We start from the raw sequence: 20438 nt of genomic DNA on the forward strand, positions 1-20438 counted from the left end.
CCATATCACCCCGCGCTTTACTAAAGTGGCAGGTTGCCCGGGGTTAAGGCTGGGAGTATCCTGCCCAAGATGGTGACGACGACATTCGTGTCTTGAGGTTTCAACCTTCCCAGATACTGTTATTCCTAAATATTCATGCAATGGCGTCTGGTCAGATATATCGAGCTTGAATCATACTTCTAATGTTGAAAACTACTTCGCTCCACTAATCGTGACTCCATCCTCTACCATACATATCTCGATATCGCTCTGCGACCAATTGCATCCGTTATCGGAAGCGCTGATGACGAGAACCAGTGATGAATGAAGACAACATATCGCCCGAAAGGGGCGATGAACAGCTCAGCAATAATGACAATCCGTCTAAAAGGCCGCAATCATCCTCATCATCGACACTGACAGGCCGCTCTCGACCATCGGAGAGTTCGAATGAATCTACTCCTCTACTCGCTCGAGAACGTGGTCAACAACAAGATGATGCTTCTTCCTCATCAGTAGCAAATCGTGCAGCAGCCGCGCTTCTGTCTCTTCAGGGGCGCTTTCAAACCAGCCGCGGGAAGAGTCGGCGATGGCCAACCATAATAGCGTTGTGCATTTTGTGTGCCTTGGTCGTTGTTATCATGGTCGTAGGGTTCTTTACACCACGGGCAATGCAAGAATATGCAGAAACAGCAATGATTTTTGAACCCACGAATCTTTCGATTGACTCCTTCACATCTTCTGGTGTCCGGGCCAGAATCCAAGGTGATTTCGTTCTCGACGCCTCTCGTGTCCACAAGAAAGCAATACGTGATCTTGGCCGTGCAGGGACTTGGATTGCCAGGAAAGCAGAGAGTGGGCCGACAGTCGTTGAGGTGTATTTCCCGAAATATGGTGATTTAGCACTTGGCAAAGCAACAGTTCCTCGCATCGTTTTTAATCTCCGAAACGGGAGAACGACTCATATTGATTTCTTGACGGATATTGAACCTGGTGAATCGGAAATTCTGAGCCGCGTGGCTAAAGATTGGTTGGACGACAGGCTGAGTCAATTAGAAGTCAAAGGGAAGGCCGATGTCAAACTGAAATCTGGCATATTTAAGCTGGGGACCCAGCAAATTTCAACGACGCTGACTTTCCAGGGTTAGCTATCCCATAAGCTGACTTGCAGACTGCGAAGACGCTAATCACTTTGCAGATGATGATGTTCCAGAAATTCCCAATGTTCATGTGGACCATTTGGAAATTCGCGAGATTTCAACGCCGAAGTCTTCGAAAGGAATGAGTGCGAACGTTTCGCTCAAGATCTCCAATAATTACCCTGTCAAGTTCACAGTGCCTCCTCTTGGATTCAACATATTAGTACCGAACTGCGTTCCATCTGAGCCATATATTATGGTGGCACATGCAACTACTGAGTCTATAATGATAGAACCGCGCCAGCCTGTCCATGTCAACGCAAGCGGGGTTGTTCGTGAGCTCCCAGATACTCTCACTTCAACTTGTCCTAGTTCGCATTCGTCGCCCCTTGACCTGCTGCTCACAGGTTATCTAAAGGGTCAGAAGACTACGCTCTACGTTCGAGGATCAGAGACTGGTTTGGATACTACGCCTCCGTGGATTGCGGAATTAATATCAAGTGTCACAGTGCCTATACCATTTCCTGAACACAGCTTCAAGGATTTGATCAAGAACTTCTCTTTGGAAAATGTCCACATCAATCTGCCAGATCCGTTTGCGGAGCCTGACACGCCAGAGGCACGACCAAAGCTTTCCGCAGTCGTGAAGGCGGTGGTAACCGTACCAGATGTTGTGAATTTCCCACTAAATGTTTCAAGCGTCCGGGCTGGTGCGGAAATCTTCTACCATGGAAAGGAACTTGGCATTCTCGACCTCCACAAATGGCAAGAAGCCAATTCAAGCAGCGTTATTGATGAGCGCAACAATACCAACCTGCAAATTGAATCCATTGTCAACGATGCACCGTTGGAGATTACCAATGAAGATACATTTGCAGAACTGATGCAGAAACTCATCTTTCAGAAACAAGAGGCAATTTTGACAGTTGCGGCCGATGTCGATGTCAAAGTGGACACCGTTCTTGGTCAGCTTACAATGAAAAGGATCCCCGCCAAAGGAAGCATTCCGATAAAACGTTGGTCACCGATATACTTTTGACGAGAAGAAGTGTCAACATGGCTAATACTCCTTAGCGATAGCTGGAAAAGGCCTGGAGTCGTTTGCGCCCAAAGTTGGTTCTCTAAAAATACTTGAAACCACAGAGTCATCGCTGTCCCTCCAGGCTTCTGTTAACTTTACAAACCCCACCAACTATTCGGCAGCTATACCTTTTGTCGATTTTGAATTTCTATCCAATGGTACAATGCTTGGGCATGCCACGGCCAAAAACATCTTAATTGTTCCAGGCTCAAATGAAAATGTGGTTGTCGAGGCGCTTTGGGCACCCGCGACATCGGGAGGCCCTGAAGGAGAAAAAGTAGGCAAGGAGCTTTTGTCTCAGTATATTTCCGGTAGAACACCTTTTATCATTTTCCGTGGCTTACACACTGACTTTATGTGATTCAGGATATAATACAACGGTAACGTTGAGAGCGCACGAGGGCTCTATTCCAGCACAGCCCACGCTTGGCAAAGCCCTTTCATCATTAGAGATTGATATCCAAAGCCCAAGGCTACGGGCACCAAAAACACCTGACGATGGCGATGACGATGGGGAAGACGACCAAGGACCCAAGTTTATCAAGGATGCAACGGTACTGTTCGCTCCAACTGATCCCTAATCATGTCCTGGCCCTGCTCTTTTAGTCACCATTTCATGTCTTTTGTAGTGGAAAGATTAGATTTAGCATCACGTTCTACCTTTTTTTTTTTTTCTAGAAATTTTCTTGTCCTGCATATCTACCTTGCAAACAAGCCTACTACTAGAATCTCGCCTCCCTTCTGTCGTTGACTGATCACTGAGCATCTCGCACTTACTCGATATTTACCTAATTAGATGCACCTCCTTACTTCAACAGCTACCTTCGTCTTGCTTTCCCCTCTTCCACACACGACGCTCTATATAACGCATATCGATGCGACTGCCTTTTACAACCACACCGAACCTGTTGGGAGAATCGTGTACAACTATCCTATTGCAATACCGCCGGGCATCTCACAAACTCCAAGATTGCCCGTCACATGGAATCTCAACAGCGTGGGCTACGATGCCGTCCGCCGCACACTCGGTGGCTCTCTAAAACTCGACGCCAAGGCAGTATTAGGCGTGAGGATAGGCGAATGGGGTACGACGGTTTGGTTCCAAGGCGGTGGGATCGGGGCCAAGATTCGACTCTAGCGTACGCATTGGCTTTCATTTTCACAAGTATGGAGATGCGAGATGTTATGAGTCGCTTATATATGAGTCATTGCCTGGTTCGCAAGCTCATTGTTTTGGCCCTCTTTTGATCCTTCGATCCATGCCCATCTTTAGGCGTGTTGGAATCGGATTGTGAGCCTTACGGCAAAAGATAGAATAACGGATATCATGCACTTTTCTTTCTTTACAGCACCATTATAATACACAAAAGATGATCGTCAGTGGCAAATGTGCTTGATAATTGCGGCGATTCAATTCGAGACCCGCAACATGAATCAGTGGGAATAGTCAACTGAAGCAAATGAGCTGAAGAATTATATAGAGAAATTATAGTAGATTCAATGCTAACCCTGAAGGTATGTGAATTGACACAGATGTAAAAATACAAAGGAGCTAGAATGGTACTTGAGATTTAATGCCGAAAATAAAAGAAAATCAAACTATCCTTTTAAAAGAAAATAATACCAATATAGAAAAGTTCGTTGATAGTTTATCCAGGGGGAAGAGTGCTGGCGTCGACGACTTCGCCGGCGTCTTTTTCAATCTCTTCCGTCGGGGCGTGCAGAGGAGATCGAGGCAAAGCCATGAGTCCTGTGAGAAAGAGGTTTGGAGCGTGAGAATGACAAATTCATGTACAGAAGGAGGCGAGGGGGGATTGATCAAGTAGAGCTGGAGGGTAAAAGGGGGCAGTGGAAAGTGAGAGAGAGCTTCTTAGCTTACCTGTCCGAGCAGACTCCATGATTCCAAAGGGAGCAACAAGCTTCATGAAGGAGTCGATACGGGTAGGCTTGGCGGAGCTGGGAAAGAATTAGTCAGGCATAGATATGGCAAATGTGCTACTTCTTTCAATGACTCACACTTCCACGATGCAGTTGTTTGTGCTGATATCCAAGACCTTGCCACCAAATTGGTGAGTCAAGTGGGTGATAGCCTCCAGATGCTCATGCTTGTGTCGCAAGGCCTGGCTGACAGCCAGTTTGCTGGGGTGGAAATCCTTCTTAATTTCCTTGGCCCTGCCCGAGGCATCTCCGGCTCGGAGGCGCTCGAGCGACTCGGCGTCTTCGGCAGTCATCTCACGGTGATGAGCCTGCAGCTCCTCGAAGAATTCGGGACCGAGGATAGAAACCTTGGCCAGCAGCAGCTCACGTTGTACGAGAGGAGCATCAGTGTAGTCGAGGACAGCCCAAACAGGGACCAAGTCGTCAAGCTGGCGACGTGCTTGCTCAACAACGCCATCCTGGCCGGTCAGGACAATTGTCATGCGGGAAAGATCCTCAACCTCAGTATTGCAGACAACCAAACTGTCAATGTTGAATCCTCGTGCTGCCAGAATGCCCGAAACGCGGGACAAGACACCAGGCTCGTTTTGAACAAGGCAGTTCAAAACGTGCCGTTTTTGCGGGGCCGCGGAGGGCAAGGGCGTCTCGTAGAGAATGCTTGACACGGCAGCAGAGGCCGACCACTGCGGTGGGTTCTCATTTGTCGGGAGAGGTGCAATGCGGCTGTGCAGAGCTTTGTATGCAAGCGCAGAAGTCGAGGAGGAAGTTCCGGTGCATCGGCGTTGAGTAGACTGAACAATCAACGAAGGTGAATTCTTCCTGGCCGCGAAGGAGCCGGTGGTGGCCAGGGACTTTCTCGTGGCCCCCAATGCCACGACAGCTCGGCGGGATGCCATTGTTGAATTGTGTCTCTCTCGCGCGGTGTCGATTGAGCGGAGGGAGACACGGAGCAATCGTGACTGTGATTATTTCTTTGCTGGCTGACGAGAAAGTCGGATGGGTCAAGGGCCGAACTCGGCAAGCGGGGGACTAATTTTATGAAAATCTATTGGCCCAAATAACCTGGAGATCTGCTAGGCTTGAACAGGTTTAGGGTCAAAGATTATCTGCGTTACAACCTTAACCAGACAGGGATTAGTGATATATGCACGTGACTCACCGTCTTTGATCGGCGGATATGATTTGGCTGGTAACTCGAAGTTTCAACATTCAGGGTCACTTTTCAGAGGTATATCTTTTATTTGCTTGCCGGCGTCTAGATATTCCTCAGGGGCCAGCTACTGCAATGGAGGAAGATCGTAGGAAGCGCTCGCGCTTCGATCAAACCGAACCAGCTCGCGATCGACATGGAAGTGACGAACCCAGACGTTCTCGTTTTGACCGCCGTTCAAGGTCCCCAAGTGGTCGCGACTCTCGATCCCGTCGGAGCCGTAGTCCAATAAATAGGGAGACCGCAAGCCCAGCTGTGGACGAAAAGAAGGCAGGATCTGGGGACCCTGCTGCTGCCGCTGGTAAGCCTAGCAAGCATTGTTGTTGCCCGTTGGTGTTTGTTGCTAATACTCCGATTCTAGCTGCCGCCGCTGCGAGAATCAACGCCCAGATCCAGGCCAGAAAGGGCATTCAGCATGTTGATGTGCCTCCGATTCGCTCGGTATATATATAATATTCCCTTATTTATGAAGCGCTGGGATTGTTCTCTAACACCATCTCCCACAGTCAGCAACGGGAAGCCCTGTTGGCAAAGCTTCCTCCCCTCCGGCTGGTTCAGAACATAAAAATGGCGAGACGTATATCTCTGACGGCGACTATATCCGAGACATTGAAGTAAACGACCTTCGCAACCGATACACCCTGACCAAAGGCTCCACGCAGAAAATGGTAAATTTGATCCCCACCACGTTTCCACTGATAAATCTTCAGGCTGTCTTGCTTGTATGAATGAGAGTGTGCCAGTGCTACTCCAAAGGGGCCTGGGCCGAGAGCAATCATTGAAATATTCTGTTTCAAGCAAATTCTTTCCCCTTTATTTTGTGGAAAGACAGTCATGCTTACCAAGAGCGCCTAGCCTCACCTTGCAACCCCTCTTTGGCATCTGCTGACCTCCGCTGCGTGATAATTTAGATCAAAGATGAGACTGGCGCCGGTACGCTGAATTCAATTACCATTATTTACGATTAAAGAAATAGAGAGGCTCATTACTTTAAAGATGTCACTACCCGAGGAAACTATTATCCCGACAAGAACATGTCGACTCCTGCGGTATGTCACTGATTGCCTAGTAGTCATTATCAGAGGGGATATAACAATATCTAACGCAAAATTATCACAGAATCCGCCGCTATATCTGCATATCACCAGCACAACCAAAGAAGGTCTCGAGAAAGCTATCGCCAAAATTGAAGAGCTTATGAAACAGGAACTCCCGAATCTGGTTGATGAACGACGATTCCGCAGGAGAGAGCCCGACCCTGTTGAAAGAGACGAGTTTGGACGGGTTTGTCATTCGTTTTTCAACTCATATTCACTGGACGTTGTGCTAACTCATAAATTTAACAGCGCAAATGGCCCGAGGAGCGCATTCCCGTGGGACTTGAACCTATTCCAGGTTTTAACTTGCGTGCACAAGTTGTTGGACACGGAGGTTCATATGTCAAACATATCCAACAAGAGACTCGTTGCCGAGTGCAGATCAAGGGGCGCGGCTCGGGTTTCATGGAGCATGGCACAAATCGTGAAAGCGATGAGCCCATGTTCCTGCACGTGACGTAAGTTGTCGCAGATCATTTTTTTGTTTTCTTTTCGACCAGGCAGTTAATGAGTTGCAGTGGTCCGGACCCACGTGAAGTGCAGCATGCAAAGGAACTTTGTGAGGATTTACTTGGAAATGTCAAGGAGCAGTACCAGCGCTTCAAGGATAATCCTCCGCCTTCCCATGGCTACGGCGGTTACGGTGGCGGTTACGGTGGCGGCGGTCATAACCGAATGTCAGATCGGCAGGGAAGCTATGGTGGCTACAATAGCTATTCGAACTCTCCTGTATCCGCTATGAGCCCTTCAACGCAAGCACCTGCTGCAGCGGCGGCGGCGGCACCTGGAGTGTCTAGCCCTGCGGATTACTCGGCGCAGTATGCCCAATACTACGCTTCTGGTCAAGATCCATACGCCGCATATGGTGGATATCAGGGTTACGTCGCTGCTTACCAGCAGTATTACCAACAGGCTGCGGCTGCACATCAGCAGCAGCAACAGCAAAATTCTCCTCCTCCGCCTCCCGGGGAATCACCACCCCCTCCTCCTCCCGGCGGTCAGCAGCCACCGCCGCCTCCGCCCTCAGGATCCCCGCCAGGCGGCATGTACAGCGCGGTAAGTCAGAAAAGAACCCCATTAACTTCATTTCCCGCGTTTTTCTGACACAGCTCCGATTACTTAGGTTCCACCACCTCCTGGTTTGTAATACTAGCTTTTGGAAGAAACTTCTTTTCTCATGGTCTGCATGCGATCGCTGCCCGTTTTAGTTGGTGGTGTTTTCGCATTGCATCTGATTCTTCGATTATCCTTGCTGTCTTAACAAAAAGCGTCCTTTGACGACGATTCCATAGGACAGTGAAAGAGAGATAGGATATGCAGCCAAAAGTATCGAAGGGCGTGGCAGTATCCTGCAAGTATTCTATTCACTCAAAAGAATATTGTTCCCGTGGCTCATTCTTCTGTCAAGACTCAGCGGTCTTTTTATTGCATTCATTGTACTGATAATATTTGCAGCCTTCGATCAATCCGATTGAGGCGCTTTGAACTCCATCAGCTCGCAACTGCAGGAGAGCCTGGAGAATATTGCTCGTGTTTCGTGACTTTTTCTTGGGAAGGATGAAGGCCCAAACTTAAATTCTGTTTTATTTAAATGCTACAGCTAAGAGTTGACGTTAGTAGTCAAAAAATGGAAAAATCTAATCGTCTAATTCAATCTTGCTTAAAAGATCATTTCCCTCTTCTGGGTCGCTGAGATATTTATCTTCATCTGCATCCCTGAAAGCCAGTCTCGAGCCATACGATATACCTGTGCAAGGATTGGCAACCACCTGTCAGTGTCTATCTCTTCAACCCTTCATTGATCTCTCCGTCATTGGAAGCGGTAATACTTACAAAGCTCTTCTCCGGCTTTTATATCTCGTAAAGCCGTATAAACGATGACCAACTTTGATGGATCACGTGTAAACCCAACATTCTGGGCGAAGTTGGAATGATTAAACATTGAGCCAAGACCTAGTATCACTGCTTGTCTCATTGTTGTTTTCCCGGTTTCTCCTTCAGAATACGGCCAATTACTGGAGCAATGTACGTGTCAATTGCAATGGTTTCCTTGACCAAATGCTTGGAGCGAAAGGATGAGGGGATTGTTACTAACTACGTATAGTTATATAATTGTTTACTCTCCAAAGCTTTATCCTCGGGCTCGAGAATCAGGACAGGAGAAATATCAATGACAGTACCTCTGGCAATATCAACTGTGCTGAATACTCCGCGACCTTTGAGATTTGATATCAAGTGAGCATAAAATTTCTTCTCAAGAACTAAATTGATAAAGCATGGGTCGTATCTTGTGGGGAGTCAATGCAATCCAAGATTACCTTTCGGGGTATCTAACTTCAATGTCAGATTAGAGAATCTTTTCAAGGACAATTGCCCGTCATTGGATGCTGATTCTGCCGTTGTCGCTGGTGATGTCATTTTATAAAATTTGAATGGAAGGAAGAATTCGTGACTCGTAAGCGTCGTAGAAATTGTATATACTGAAAGGTATCAATTAAGAAAAGAAATTGTATGAGAAAGGAGATCTGATTCGAAAAATTATGTACGAGTAATGAAGAATAAAATATATACAAGGTCAATATACGGGCATATAAAAACGCAAGAATAAAATATAAGTCAATTGAAGATGAAGAACCCCAAAACTGAAGAAATCTTATCGCATGATCTTGATCTGGTCCCAGAAGGGATTAGCCAACTTGTCTGCGGAACTCCCGAGTTCCCCGGTCGGAGCGAACGTTTCTCCGCTGGACGACCCCATAGAGCAGCTGTATTAGTTACCCTTGGTTGCGACACACAATATTGGCATAAACATAGCCGCAAGCTACCCGCTGATATGGCTCACCAACGGCGACAATCTGTCCTTGATGGACACAAGCAGGCTCATTCGCTGAGCCTCAAGGTTCTGAGGAAAGTATAGATCCTATTCCCTATTAAATAGGCTCGGAGATTAACTAAGAACTTGTACAGGCTATCCAAACCCTCTCTGTCACAGCAATATCCACTTCCTCCTGTAACCTCAACGGATGTACCCCAGATATCGCCCGAAGCTGCTCTGAGCTGCCCAAGTGAAGAGGTCGATGGGCAATTTATACTGAGTCCGCTGGTATGATATTGCCCCTCCTTTCAACAATATGTAAAGTTACTAATCGATCTCACAGCTAACGTTACCGCCGGCCTTTGGCTCAGCTTATGTGGGAGAGACATTCTCATGTACGCTTTGTATCAACAATGAGTCTCTAGAATCTGCAAGTGGGCCTCTGATTAGCGGTGTTCGCATCGCTGCTGAAATGCAGACCCCGTCGCAAACTGTCCCGTTGGATCTCGTGGCCGGCGAGGAAGCCAGTAAAGGCCCGTCCTTGGAACCGGGAAATTCATTACAACGGATTGTTCGATTTGATCTAAAGGAAGAAGGGACTCATGTTTTGGTATGAGCGCTCTGGATCGACAGCGATCCCTGGAAACACGTTTCCCAGAGGGAACTGCCACTGATCATTTCAGGCAGTAACAGTCACGTACACGGAAACGCGATTATCGGCAAAGTCAGAAGGGCTTGGAGAACACCCTGCTGCAGGCGGGCGAGTCAGAACGTTTCGCAAACTCTATCAATTCCTAGCGCAGCAACAAATCGCCGTTCGAACCAAGAGCGCAGAACTCCCATTCGTGGCCGCAGACTCTGGGAATGCTAAGACATTTCAACCGACTCGTCTTCCTCGATTTATTCTTGAGGCACAACTAGAAAATACGGGTGAAAACCCCGTTACTCTAGAGGTGAGAATGCAACCATGCATGAATGATCGGGGATAATTAGCTTTAACACTGAGACCATTCTCAGGACGTCGCATTGAATCCCAAACCGCCATTCATATCGACTTCGCTCAACTGGGATTTGCCGGATCCAGGCCAGCAACAAATATCAGGTGTAAATGATCTGCCTATTCTAAATCCTCGAGATGTCATGCAGGTTGCATTTCTGCTTGAACGAGGGCCTGAAAGCACTATCGATCAAGGCACATGGTCGAAGGAGGAATTGGAGAATCCGCAAAGCCAGCTCTCCATTCGATGGCGCAGTTCAATGGGTGATGGCGGATTTCTTACTACAGGATGGCTCTTGTCAAGGAAACGATGACGGGCAATCTAATCCAAATCGTTCCTCTTCATTTAATTACATACTGTCGACTGAAGCAGCCTTACAGGCAGCGGAAGGGGCAGAAACACGCGTAAGTGTGGTCATTCAAAGCGTAGAAAGCAGAGTAATTAATATTATTAAAGGTGTAGAGGCTAAATATTATATTGGGGCCGCCTTCATAGGTGATCGAAATAAACGAGGTGGTCTGGTGATGTGGCCAGAATGGCTATACTGCCAACATACCCCCTTCATGGCTGGACCACGACATTTAGAATAAATTCCATAATAATGATATAACTCGATAATTGAAGTTACTTATTCGAGATACTCGTCCAAGATGCAATCCTTCAGTGACTCTTTTATGCCATATTGGCGATTGAGGTTGCTGAGGTCATTAAAATAGAATATAGGAGCTAACCAGTGTACTGTTTTGATCATTCTACTGTTTCGATCGTTCTGTGTGTCCTTGTTCTTTATCAGGTGAGCGTCATTCAATGTCATTGTTGAATGGCCGCCCTGTGTTGATATAGGGACGGGTCAGAAAAAGCCATAGTCGACGCTTGCTTGTAAATACCACATCCTGCACCAAGTTAAGGGGAAAGAAATTTTTCTTTTGAGAACCGGTGTAATGGCGATGCATAGGTCGCGTTCATTTTCGTGTACAGCCCTTTGTTTCTAGTGGTATCGCGGAGATGAAGGGTATCCATTCGGACCATTCCCTCAATCAGTCGCTCCTATCAAAAACGTTTTCTTGTTCGATTTGAATTACAAGCTGATAATTGTGTGATATTGACTGCAAATACCATCATTTTTTTCCCACTCTCGTTGAATGCACCGAGTACATCAGCTGCAGCCCCGATGCGCCGTCTCTTGCTGCATGTCTTTTCGCATGGGAAGATGTTATTAGGTCATTTCTTTACGAGATGAGATAGTTCGACCACCAGGGTTCAGTGTGAATTGATGAGGCTAAAGAGAAAACAAAAAGGGATTTTCTGTTCCTATGTAGCCTGCCACAATCTCCAGCACGACAAGACGCCGCTTCAATGGAACGGAGGGAGTCGACCGCGACAGGCCGAAAATCAGGCGGTGGCGACAAGCAGGTTTCAGGGCGTCCAGTCCTCGGTCCCAAGGACAGGTGAGGGGGGGAGCTTTGTCTTCTGGGGACGAGTGTGAGTGGCAAGCGGCTCAACAACGCTTGCAGACCAGACCACCTCAGATGAGGACAAAAGATTGAAGTACGGCATGACGGTTAAAATCCAACCGGTGATTAGGGTCTGCGGAGTATTATTTTGGATCGACCGTGGAAAAATAAACAGCAACAATAAATATTTGGAGACAGATCGAAATAATCTGGCATGACCAAGACCCAGGTGACCAAAAACTAAATGCATAAAACACCATGGCTGTAGAAAGGAGCAGACCTCGAGTTGATGAAACAAAGATATGATCAAGTCAAGCAATGAAAGAAAAGAATCCGAGCCTGAGGGTTCGGGGCATATTTATATTCGTCAGAGGTTCAGAGTTCGTGCTGATTTGCGAGCAATCACTGGCAAGAATTGTAAATGATAACTGTTAATAAAAGGCAGTGAATCGACAGATTGTCCAAGAAAGATAGCTAGGAAAAAGAAAAGAATGTAAATTCACAAGCACTTTAAGAAATTTGACTGGAATAGAAATTACTGTGCCAGCTGACCACAACAGGATTGTGATTAGCTGTATGATGAGGAGATTTCAAGAGGAAACTCGATTACAATTAACCATTTTCAGCGGTCATAAGTATTGCCTATTCGCCCAGCAGTTTCCCGGGCCGTTTACCTGCACCAATATCTCTCCACAAAGAATAAGTACACTATCAAAAGAAGCTTTTTCAAAGATAAATAAAAATAGTGGATAGTAAAAAGCAAAAAAGATGATTCCGGCGCGGATCGAACGCGCGACCTTTTCGGATCAGAGTTTACATTACTGTAAACGAAACGTGATAACCACTACACCACGGAACCAGCTGATGTATGTTTTTTCGCTTAATGAAAATATAACCGAAATCTGCTGCTGTATGGATTAGCGAACTGGTGATGTATCAATTGAGTTTCGAAAATTGGTTTCTATTTTCTTATAAATACGCTTCTACAAAGGTATGTAACATTTGAGATGCCGCATTAGTAACTGTCTTATGACTGTCAGACGGCTGATGCGGTGAGTTGTTCGGAGACGATGCGCCATGCAGCTATGAAACTGGGCCCTGCTCCAAGCCCAATCCCACGCCTGTTCCACCATGAATTAAGCAAGGTTGCACCGCATGGCCGCGCCGAACCTGGCGCAAGCCGCGTCAGGCTTGCCGTCTCCAGCAGATTTGTTTACTACAATACTTCATACACAATTTCCGTTCAGAGTCTGGCCAGGTGTTCTATTTAAATATGGATACACTTTACAAATAATCCTGGTCCAATCTTTCAAATTCTACTCGGCCTCACTTTCTCCTTGAATTTGCAGGCTTGCGAGAACACAAAGTTTGATGGCTACTTCAAATCGCTGGGATTCCATGTTTAGGGACAGGGCTTACCCTGCATCATACAACGTCCTGCACGACACCTTTGCAGCAGAAGGGTATCGTTGCAAAATTATCCTGGCGCAACAAAAGGCGGTCTCTTCTGACATCTGTTAAGTGGTAGCGGTCTAGCAGCTCAAAATCACGGACATACATTTCAGCCGATGCAGGCTTGAAAGCCAGTACACTGGCACTCTTCACGAATACATTCAAATTTGTTAGAACAAATTATTTTACTCGGTCCTGTTTACACCGACCCAAGTGCAGTCGTGGTAGCGTTCCTTTCCAAGGGTCCAATTTCCACTTGTCTTTCATCCTTTTTACGAGCACACGAGGGGTTTAACGATTGGCCCGCAGACCAGGCATCTAGCGGAGTACCATTTTCTACGAGTAGCATCGTCATTTCGGATTGGCCGACATGGAGTCGTTTTCGCGCGTCATGGCCGCAAATGGGTCCCACGCGGGAGGAGCAAGTGAAAAAGGTGTGGCTCGATGACGATGGAAAAATGATGGTAGCTCAGTCCGTCAGGCTGTCCGGAAATCTAAAGTTGCCGTGGGTTTACTTGTCATTTAGCGATGGAACAGAGGGGTTCCGAGGTTCGTTGCGGGTCAATGAGGTCAAGCGTGAGTGCACCAGCGACCAGTATCTCGAAGGGGAGGTTAAAAGTCCAGATATCGCGCAGTCCGTCATCACGTGCTAAGGGTTAGATTAGACCCTTGGGGCAGCTGGAGACTTGGAGATGCCCTGAACTTTACCCGACCGAGTTTGACTATCGCTCCGAGCGGTATAGCAACAATAGCCGTCCACTTTTCACTTGCGTTTCGCATTCGAAAACACAGAAACTAGATGATGGCGCAGTTAGCCTTGTGCCTTGACTCCTACCCGCTTGAGCATAGTCAGCCAGAGCGGCCCAAGGGTTCGCGTTTTTTGGACCCCGTTCATCGCGTCCCATAACAGCACCATTGAGGCCCCTTGACGCTCGACTGCACGCGATCAGGATAGGGATCATCGTGTAGTCCTTCTCGAGTCTTGGAACCGAACTCCTTTTTCTTCCCCTGGCCGTTTGACGCTGCACATGTCTTTTGAGAGCAGACATTGCCACCCTCCTCCTCCGAGCAGCACGGAATGCAGAGATGGGGCTGTCGGACGCGTCAATCAAAAATCTCTTACCATACGGAAAGTGTCGATGACTTCTGCCAAAGTAGCGTGTCTGCGTGTGCGTCTGCCTGGTCGACTCGGAAGGGTTTAATGGTAATTTAGCTACCTGCACGACATCGCCGTGCCCTCTGTTGCTGCCTCAAGGGCAACCTTTCTCCACCCTTTTTCTCTCACTCGTGTATCTCCGTCGTCCGTCGTCCGTCTCCGTCTCGTCGTGCTCTCTCCCCACTGCATACCGCATTGACCTCCATTTTATCGTAGTTAGCGCAGTCCCTGCGCCATCAGTCAGTCGAGTACTTTGTACACAATAACTTTAGTCAAATACGGCACCAGTACAGACCAGTACAGTAATCAAATACCACGAATACTGGGGCAAAAGGCGTAGACTGTTAGCTGTGGCCCTTTCTGCATGTACCTAAGGTGAATTATTGACGAGGGGATCCCCGAGAGATGTACAATATCTGTCGCCTGGGCTCCACCTCTTAACTGTATCTCGGTTTGCCCCCCCTTCCCTTCCCGCACATCGTTTTGTGCGTCCCTGATTCGATTAACTGTTCCCGGGGCCTTGGATTCTACCAAATACGACCGCCAACAGCTAACCACCAATCAGTGAATCCTCAGACCGACTCTGTCAAGTTACACCACAACGACGCACTGAACTTTTTTCTCCATTCCTCCATTTGCTGGCATCCCCATTTGCACTCGACCTCCTTATCTGATTTCGACACGCATCGTCCTTCTTCATCCAGCGTTCGATTGCAAGAGAAATTGCTTCGGTGCCGAGTCACTTATACCACGTTGGCTGAAACTGGGATTCCTTTGGCGAATTGAGCGTGTCGGCTGCTCGATTACACTGCACAACATCTTCCTCCATTGATCGACGGAGACGGCAACACGCGGCAGCAAAGGTGTCCAACTTGATCAGCTCGTCGTTAATACTCATTCCCAAGCTTCTCTTTGCGGCCGTTGTCCGATGAGCTCGAGCTGGATGACATGGCTCCAGTAGCGTCCGCCACTCAGCCCTCGGCACCGCTCGCCGATTACTTCTGGATTGCCGGTATTGACTCTGATTCCCTGCTGCAAGTCAGGGCAAATTCCGGAGACAGAGCGTCGAGCAATGGCGCTCCCGCGCCTCCAGTAGCCTCGACCATCGCCGAGGATAGCACGCTTGAAGAAGAGGAACCTCCGTCCCCGCGTGGCCGAGCGAATGCGTCCAGCGAGTCGCGACGATCTATCCAATCGACCACGTCCCCCGACCCCAAGTTAACTGGCAGCAATCGGAGCAGCGCAACTATTAAAGCTCCGCAATTGGGCGGTTCTGGTCTCAGCGATGCCGACTTCGACGTCGCCCTGCGAAAGTTTGCGTCAGAGCGTGAATCCTTTCTGGTGAGCATCCACGGTTGAACAGACAATTCCTGGTAGGGGAGGAGAATATCAAGTCTAATGAATGGCAGGACGATTTGTCCTTTAGCGCCGGTACTGTGACGACACCGCGTTCCAAGCCTCGAGCAAAGCCACCTCGAATCGTCGGCGAGGATGCGTCCACGCCAAAGAGCGGCGCAGAAAGTATTAAGCGGCGCATCTCTTTCAGGTTCATCTTCCATAAGTTGCCGCAGAAATTAGGGAGGCTTCGTAAAGCTGATGTTAGAACAATAGGGACATGAACAGCATGAAGCGCGCACCCTCAATAGCACGCCAAGGTTAGACACTACATCAATCTGCTGCCTCCTCTACCCCTTGCCCGCATAGAGAACCACGGAATTTACTGCGCAGAATACTGATTGGTGTCCATTGCAGCATCTATCCGTACATCAAAGAGACTAAGCAACTACAACTCCGTCATTCCCACGCCGCAACCTCTAAATGCCGATTCCAATATGCATCCCTTGAAGCGTAAATTTGAACCAGTCCTCCTTGATCGATACCCTTCACATAGCGTCGCAGATGAAGCGAAGAGGAGAGGACCTTTCCCGGATTACATTCCCATGTTTGCGTTTCCAAACGACATCAACATTGTATCCTCTGATGATCGGCCCAGATCAACGTGGCATGGTTTTGCTATGACCTCCGGAGATAATTCCAGAATCTACGGCATCTGTGTGACTATATGGTTGCCTCTAAAGCAAGAGGCAGCTGAAGAACTCGAACGACAATGCGAAGAATGGCGACGGGACAACATGTCAGACGAGGAGAGGGAGCTGGCAAGCAGCCTTGGCGAAAGGCTGGCTGCGGAGCGGGCCAAACTCTCGCGTTTGTTGACCCAGCTGCCAACCGTACCGTCAGGATCGGCCGCCCGTGAAAGCCTCGAAGAGGAGATTGGACAGGTGGAGGAGAAAATTACATTAATGACGGATCTGCTTCGACCAGTCCGACATGGCGCGGCTTCAAAAATCGACGGTCTCACCGATGGAGACTCGGGCTTTTGGATCCCAAGAGCATATGGTGTGCTTGGCCGTGATGCTAACTTGACGAGTTTCTGGAAAGAATGGCTCCGAGCCATTGTAGTGCCAATGACACAAGGTGCTGTCCTCCGGGTGCCCCCGACTTCTCCCAAAGCAGGCATGTGGCAGCCCTTGGAGCGATACGTTGTAAACTTGTGCACAGAGGCATTGAGCCCAATGACTTCAAAAACACAAGTAGAGATTGCTGTCAGAGAATTACGTCTTTTCGCTCGAAAAGAGGCGGTGAACGAGCTTCCAGGCTCACGAAATGTAAGTGACATGCTTTGCACAGTCCTTATCGCTCCACGGATATGGGTTTCGCTGACGAACTGCTAGACGGATCTGTACGCTTTGTTCCGCGCCCTCTCTATACAGAATATCGTAATTTTGTTCGAGGTACGCTGCCCTTCGAATTGCTGCAGGCCATTGCACCTTCTATTTACGAAAGTTGTCCTGGGTTGTTTCTAATTAATTTGGCATAGGCTGCACTGTCCGAATCTCGCATTATATTCCTGTCGTCCCATACGGCTATGCTTCACCTCGCCTGCAAAGCACTCACTAGCTTGCTTTACCCTTTAGTTTGGGCAGGCGTCTACATCCCCATTCTTCCGGCACGTTTACTTCAAGCGCTGGAGGCACCGTGCCCGTATATTGTCGGCATTGAGCGTCGATATGACAACATCGAGCTGCCCGATGATGACTTCCTGATGGTTGACCTTGATCACGATCAAATCGAAGCAACTGCGCTCCCGCCTCCTCTTCCTCGGCAGCAACGAAGAAAGCTAGTCTCTCTTCTGCAGGTTGCCGCTCCTCACCATTATCGATACGGCGTGCCCACTGGGCCCCCAGCGTATGCAGTTGAGACATATCCTTTTGATGCGGTGTCGACCGAAAACAGCTCGATCTATACGCAAAACCCGGCTCCTAGCAATCTTAACAAATATGTGAGCCAGAGCTCAACCAGCTTTGGCGCTCCCGAGTCGCAGAGTTCTGTTCGACCTCCTATCTTCAACGCTTTTTTGCATGCCAGAAACAATGACTATGGACGGCCAAGCACAAGCACAACCATCAAAGGGAGCGCACCCCCTTCTCCAAAGCTCTCACCTACTTCATCGCAGTTTGCCCAACCTCCTGCGACGGCCATCTCCAGGACAGATAGCGGCTATGGTATTCAGGCTACACTGCGCGAGAAGCGTTCTGGGCATTTTGACGTTGCGTCTAGACGGAGCTCTTCGGTAGATACTCTCCCTCTGGGCGTTCCTTTCGTTTCAGTGACTAACAGTCCATTTCAGTTTGGTCTCGACAGGAAACCCACATTGAGACGCCCTAGCATGCCCTTTGGAGGCCATGCAGTCAGCCATTCTACTTCAACGCTCAACGACAATCAGTCCACTTCGCACTATGCGCCGTCCACGTATGCGCCATCTACTTTGGCTGCCTCGACTGTGATGCCGAATATCCTGATGCAGCCGGTCCGCAACACTCAGACTCAAACTTGGGTGGAGGGACACTGCTTGAATTGGAAGCCTCATGACGAAAGATCAATATGCTCCGTTTGCGATGAAAGGGCAGAGGAGGGCATCTACCGATGCATGGGTATGATGAGTTTACTCCCTCAAAACCCACCATATACCTGATAGCTAATTCTCTTTTCTTCTGGCAGGGTGCAATATGTTTGCCCATGGACGATGCTCTCAGCAAATTTGCATTGTCTGTCCTGGAGCGTTTTATCCTGATCAAGTACGAGCAGCATTTGTACGATGTTTCGCGAGTCTCTTTTACACTTATCGGAAGAGCTTGCACCCGGCCACGGGCGAGCAGCGGAAGAATGGTCAAATTTACCATTTCAACATGGACGGGTATCTGAAGAGCATGCCCCGAGAAAATGCTGAATATTTGGGAATGTTACTGCAAACTCAGGGTAAGCCTTGCATTCAATTCCAGCATGGATATCGTCTCTAATCATCTGCCAATCCAATCTCAGGATTCAATGAGTTCATTCACGAGCGGGAGTGCAAACGACCAAACGACCCTTCGATCGTCCTATTCGACGAGATCATTTTGTCCAAGAAAAATCGCGGCCGCAGCTCTCTTTTCTCCAAATCAGGTGAGTTCATTGTCTGCTATTCTCTACTCCTACCCCATGCACCCCTCTCTCTCTTCATTCAGGCTTTTGTTTGTGAAAATTGTCCTGTTGGTGCTTTTAAAGTCATTGTGGAGTGGTCTGCAGAGACGTGATGCTGACGGATTGCATTCGATCCAGTGACCAACTTTCTTTGCGATACAACTGATCACATCTGGCGGTCGGCAGCAGCCACTCCTCCCAGTAGTCGTTTTCCAGGCGACTACAGACAAGTTGTCAGCAGAAGTAAGCTCTCACAATCTACCACCATGGATAGCGGCGCAATCCCACCATCAAATTTTGATGGCCGCACATCTGCAACCGTATTCTCTCGGTCAAGCACCGTCGCTACGCTACATACCATAGCAGCACCAGCAAAAGATGAAATACCTTGGGCTTACGATATTCGTTACTATCCAGTACCGGCAAAGCTCGACCCGACCTTGATGAAGGAGCCTCGTGTTATCCAGGGTGTTCCGCGAATCAACAATACCAAGGCCCGACGAAAACCGATACCGTCAATGCTCGGTCCAAGTGGAGACGAGGATCCTGTCAACTTATCACATCTATCCACGCATTCACTTCAAAACTCCTTGTCGCCCGCCGCAGCTGCCACGAATGTTTCGAAGAAGTCAGATTCAGGACGCCTCGGCTGATTGGTCCAGTGAAGTATTCTCATCAATCAATGAATCACTGAATCAGACCGCAACTGGGCAGTTGGAGACGGAAACGATCAGATGAAATCCAACCCAACACTCGCCACGATCCGCTCTTCCTTTCATCTTCGTTTCCAGATCCTCGCGCCATCCACGTCGGTCTATTCGTCACACTCTCCTTCTCCACACGAGTCCACGCCCTACCACATTTTGACCGATCAGTCTCACCCAGCGCGGTCATTGCCGTCCTCGGTGTTCGTTGGGTATCTCTTGCCCGATTGATCAAACCCGCGCGTTCAAGATCCCATTTGCTTGTCTGGATATCTAGAGGCTACTTTCAATGTCTGTAAAACGCGGTGATGAGGTTAATGCTCTAAAAGATTTATCATTTGATATACCAATGCTTAGCGTTCCCTAGCGGGTCTGTTTTATTTTTATTTTTTTTTTGTTTTCCTGTCGTTTGCCATGTTTAACTTTAACCTGTTTGACATATCACAGCGTCATAAGATTCTTCCGCCTACGTTATCGCCACTGAGTCAAGCAGAACTCGGATCAAGCTTTTGCAGCGAGTTATTTTACATTGTCTAGGATGCTGCGTACCTTTGAATGTCAAATGTTCTCTTTTCCGTGCCCATGTTATTTTTCTTAGATCCCTTTAGAATTATCTCCATCTAGGAAAGTAGAGGCGCAATAGTTTGAAGTTGGCGACAGCAGAAGTGTACCGGAATGGGAAGCATCAACTTCTTTTAATCTAAACACGGTAGATGGGCTTGGTGTCATACGGAATATTTGCCTAGTTCATGTTGTTCTACCGACGTGTTGGTGGGTCATTGCTTATATCCCCGAGCCCCATCATAGCGGAGTAATCGTAATGTACGAGTGTTACCCCTCGCTCCGTAATCTTTGGGCGTGGATGCTCGGCATTGGGCAATCTACCTTAAGCCT

General features: G+C 48.2%; 7 protein-coding genes and 1 non-coding gene across 8 annotated transcripts; 5 read left to right on the top strand and 3 right to left on the bottom strand.

Moving 5' to 3' along the window:
- Nucleotides 1-67: 67 nt before the first annotated feature.
- Nucleotides 68-3711, top strand: L228DRAFT_280953 (hypothetical protein). Its single transcript, XM_018335848.1, has 5 exons — nt 68-1122; nt 1178-2134; nt 2193-2510; nt 2566-2753; nt 2996-3711. Exons 1-5 carry the CDS (start codon nt 300-302, stop codon nt 3335-3337), a joined length of 2628 nt encoding a protein of 875 aa, XP_018191288.1. The 5' UTR covers nt 68-299; the 3' UTR covers nt 3338-3711.
- Nucleotides 3548-5113, bottom strand: L228DRAFT_244628 (putative mitochondrial acetolactate synthase small subunit). Its single transcript, XM_018331974.1, has 3 exons — nt 4216-5113; nt 4079-4155; nt 3548-3949 (listed from the first exon to the last, which is right to left on the bottom strand). Exons 1-3 carry the CDS (start codon nt 5031-5033, stop codon nt 3849-3851), a joined length of 996 nt encoding a protein of 331 aa, XP_018191289.1. The 5' UTR covers nt 5034-5113; the 3' UTR covers nt 3548-3848.
- Nucleotides 5114-5309: 196 nt separating this feature from the next.
- On the top strand, nt 5310-8066 carry L228DRAFT_280955 (hypothetical protein). The gene is made up of 9 exons (XM_018335849.1): nt 5310-5648; nt 5709-5788; nt 5854-6015; nt 6259-6280; nt 6344-6396; nt 6467-6631; nt 6694-6902; nt 6963-7500; nt 7568-8066. Exons 1-9 carry the CDS (start codon nt 5315-5317, stop codon nt 7589-7591), a joined length of 1587 nt encoding a protein of 528 aa, XP_018191290.1. The 5' UTR covers nt 5310-5314; the 3' UTR covers nt 7592-8066.
- L228DRAFT_82795 (protein methyltransferase) lies at nt 7815-9032 on the bottom strand. Its single transcript, XM_018336889.1, has 4 exons — nt 8763-9032; nt 8540-8660; nt 8278-8459; nt 7815-8191 (listed from the first exon to the last, which is right to left on the bottom strand). The coding sequence occupies exons 1-4, from the start codon at nt 8860-8862 to the stop codon at nt 8082-8084; spliced, it is 513 nt and encodes a 170-aa protein (XP_018191291.1). The 5' UTR covers nt 8863-9032; the 3' UTR covers nt 7815-8081.
- A 226-nt stretch (nt 9033-9258) lies between these two features.
- On the top strand, nt 9259-10661 carry L228DRAFT_244631 (hypothetical protein). Its single transcript, XM_018331975.1, has 5 exons — nt 9259-9351; nt 9412-9547; nt 9603-9869; nt 9943-10212; nt 10277-10661. The coding sequence occupies exons 1-5, from the start codon at nt 9278-9280 to the stop codon at nt 10568-10570; spliced, it is 1041 nt and encodes a 346-aa protein (XP_018191292.1). The 5' UTR covers nt 9259-9277; the 3' UTR covers nt 10571-10661.
- Nucleotides 10662-12480: 1819 nt separating this feature from the next.
- Nucleotides 12481-12570, bottom strand: L228DRAFT_t32. The gene has a single exon. It is a non-coding gene; the product is annotated as a tRNA-Val (tRNA).
- A 705-nt stretch (nt 12571-13275) lies between these two features.
- Nucleotides 13276-14018, top strand: L228DRAFT_244635 (hypothetical protein). Its single transcript, XM_018331976.1, has one exon. It carries the CDS (start codon nt 13565-13567, stop codon nt 13814-13816), a length of 252 nt encoding a protein of 83 aa, XP_018191293.1. The 5' UTR covers nt 13276-13564; the 3' UTR covers nt 13817-14018.
- A 1249-nt stretch (nt 14019-15267) lies between these two features.
- Nucleotides 15268-19493, top strand: L228DRAFT_207426 (dDENN domain-containing protein; the record flags this gene model as incomplete). The annotated part of the gene is made up of 11 exons (XM_018329718.1): nt 15268-15660; nt 15729-15865; nt 15931-15974; nt 16072-16985; nt 17052-17111; nt 17198-17950; nt 18008-18311; nt 18379-18636; nt 18700-18822; nt 18979-19083; nt 19258-19493. 11 exons carry the CDS (start codon nt 15268-15270, stop codon nt 19491-19493), a joined length of 3327 nt encoding a protein of 1108 aa, XP_018191294.1.
- Nucleotides 19494-20438: the final 945 nt, after the last annotated feature.

Source organism: Xylona heveae (assembly GCF_001619985.1).
Source record: "Xylona heveae TC161 unplaced genomic scaffold L228scaffold_2, whole genome shotgun sequence".
Taxonomy (NCBI): domain Eukaryota; kingdom Fungi; phylum Ascomycota; class Xylonomycetes; order Xylonales; family Xylonaceae; genus Xylona; species Xylona heveae.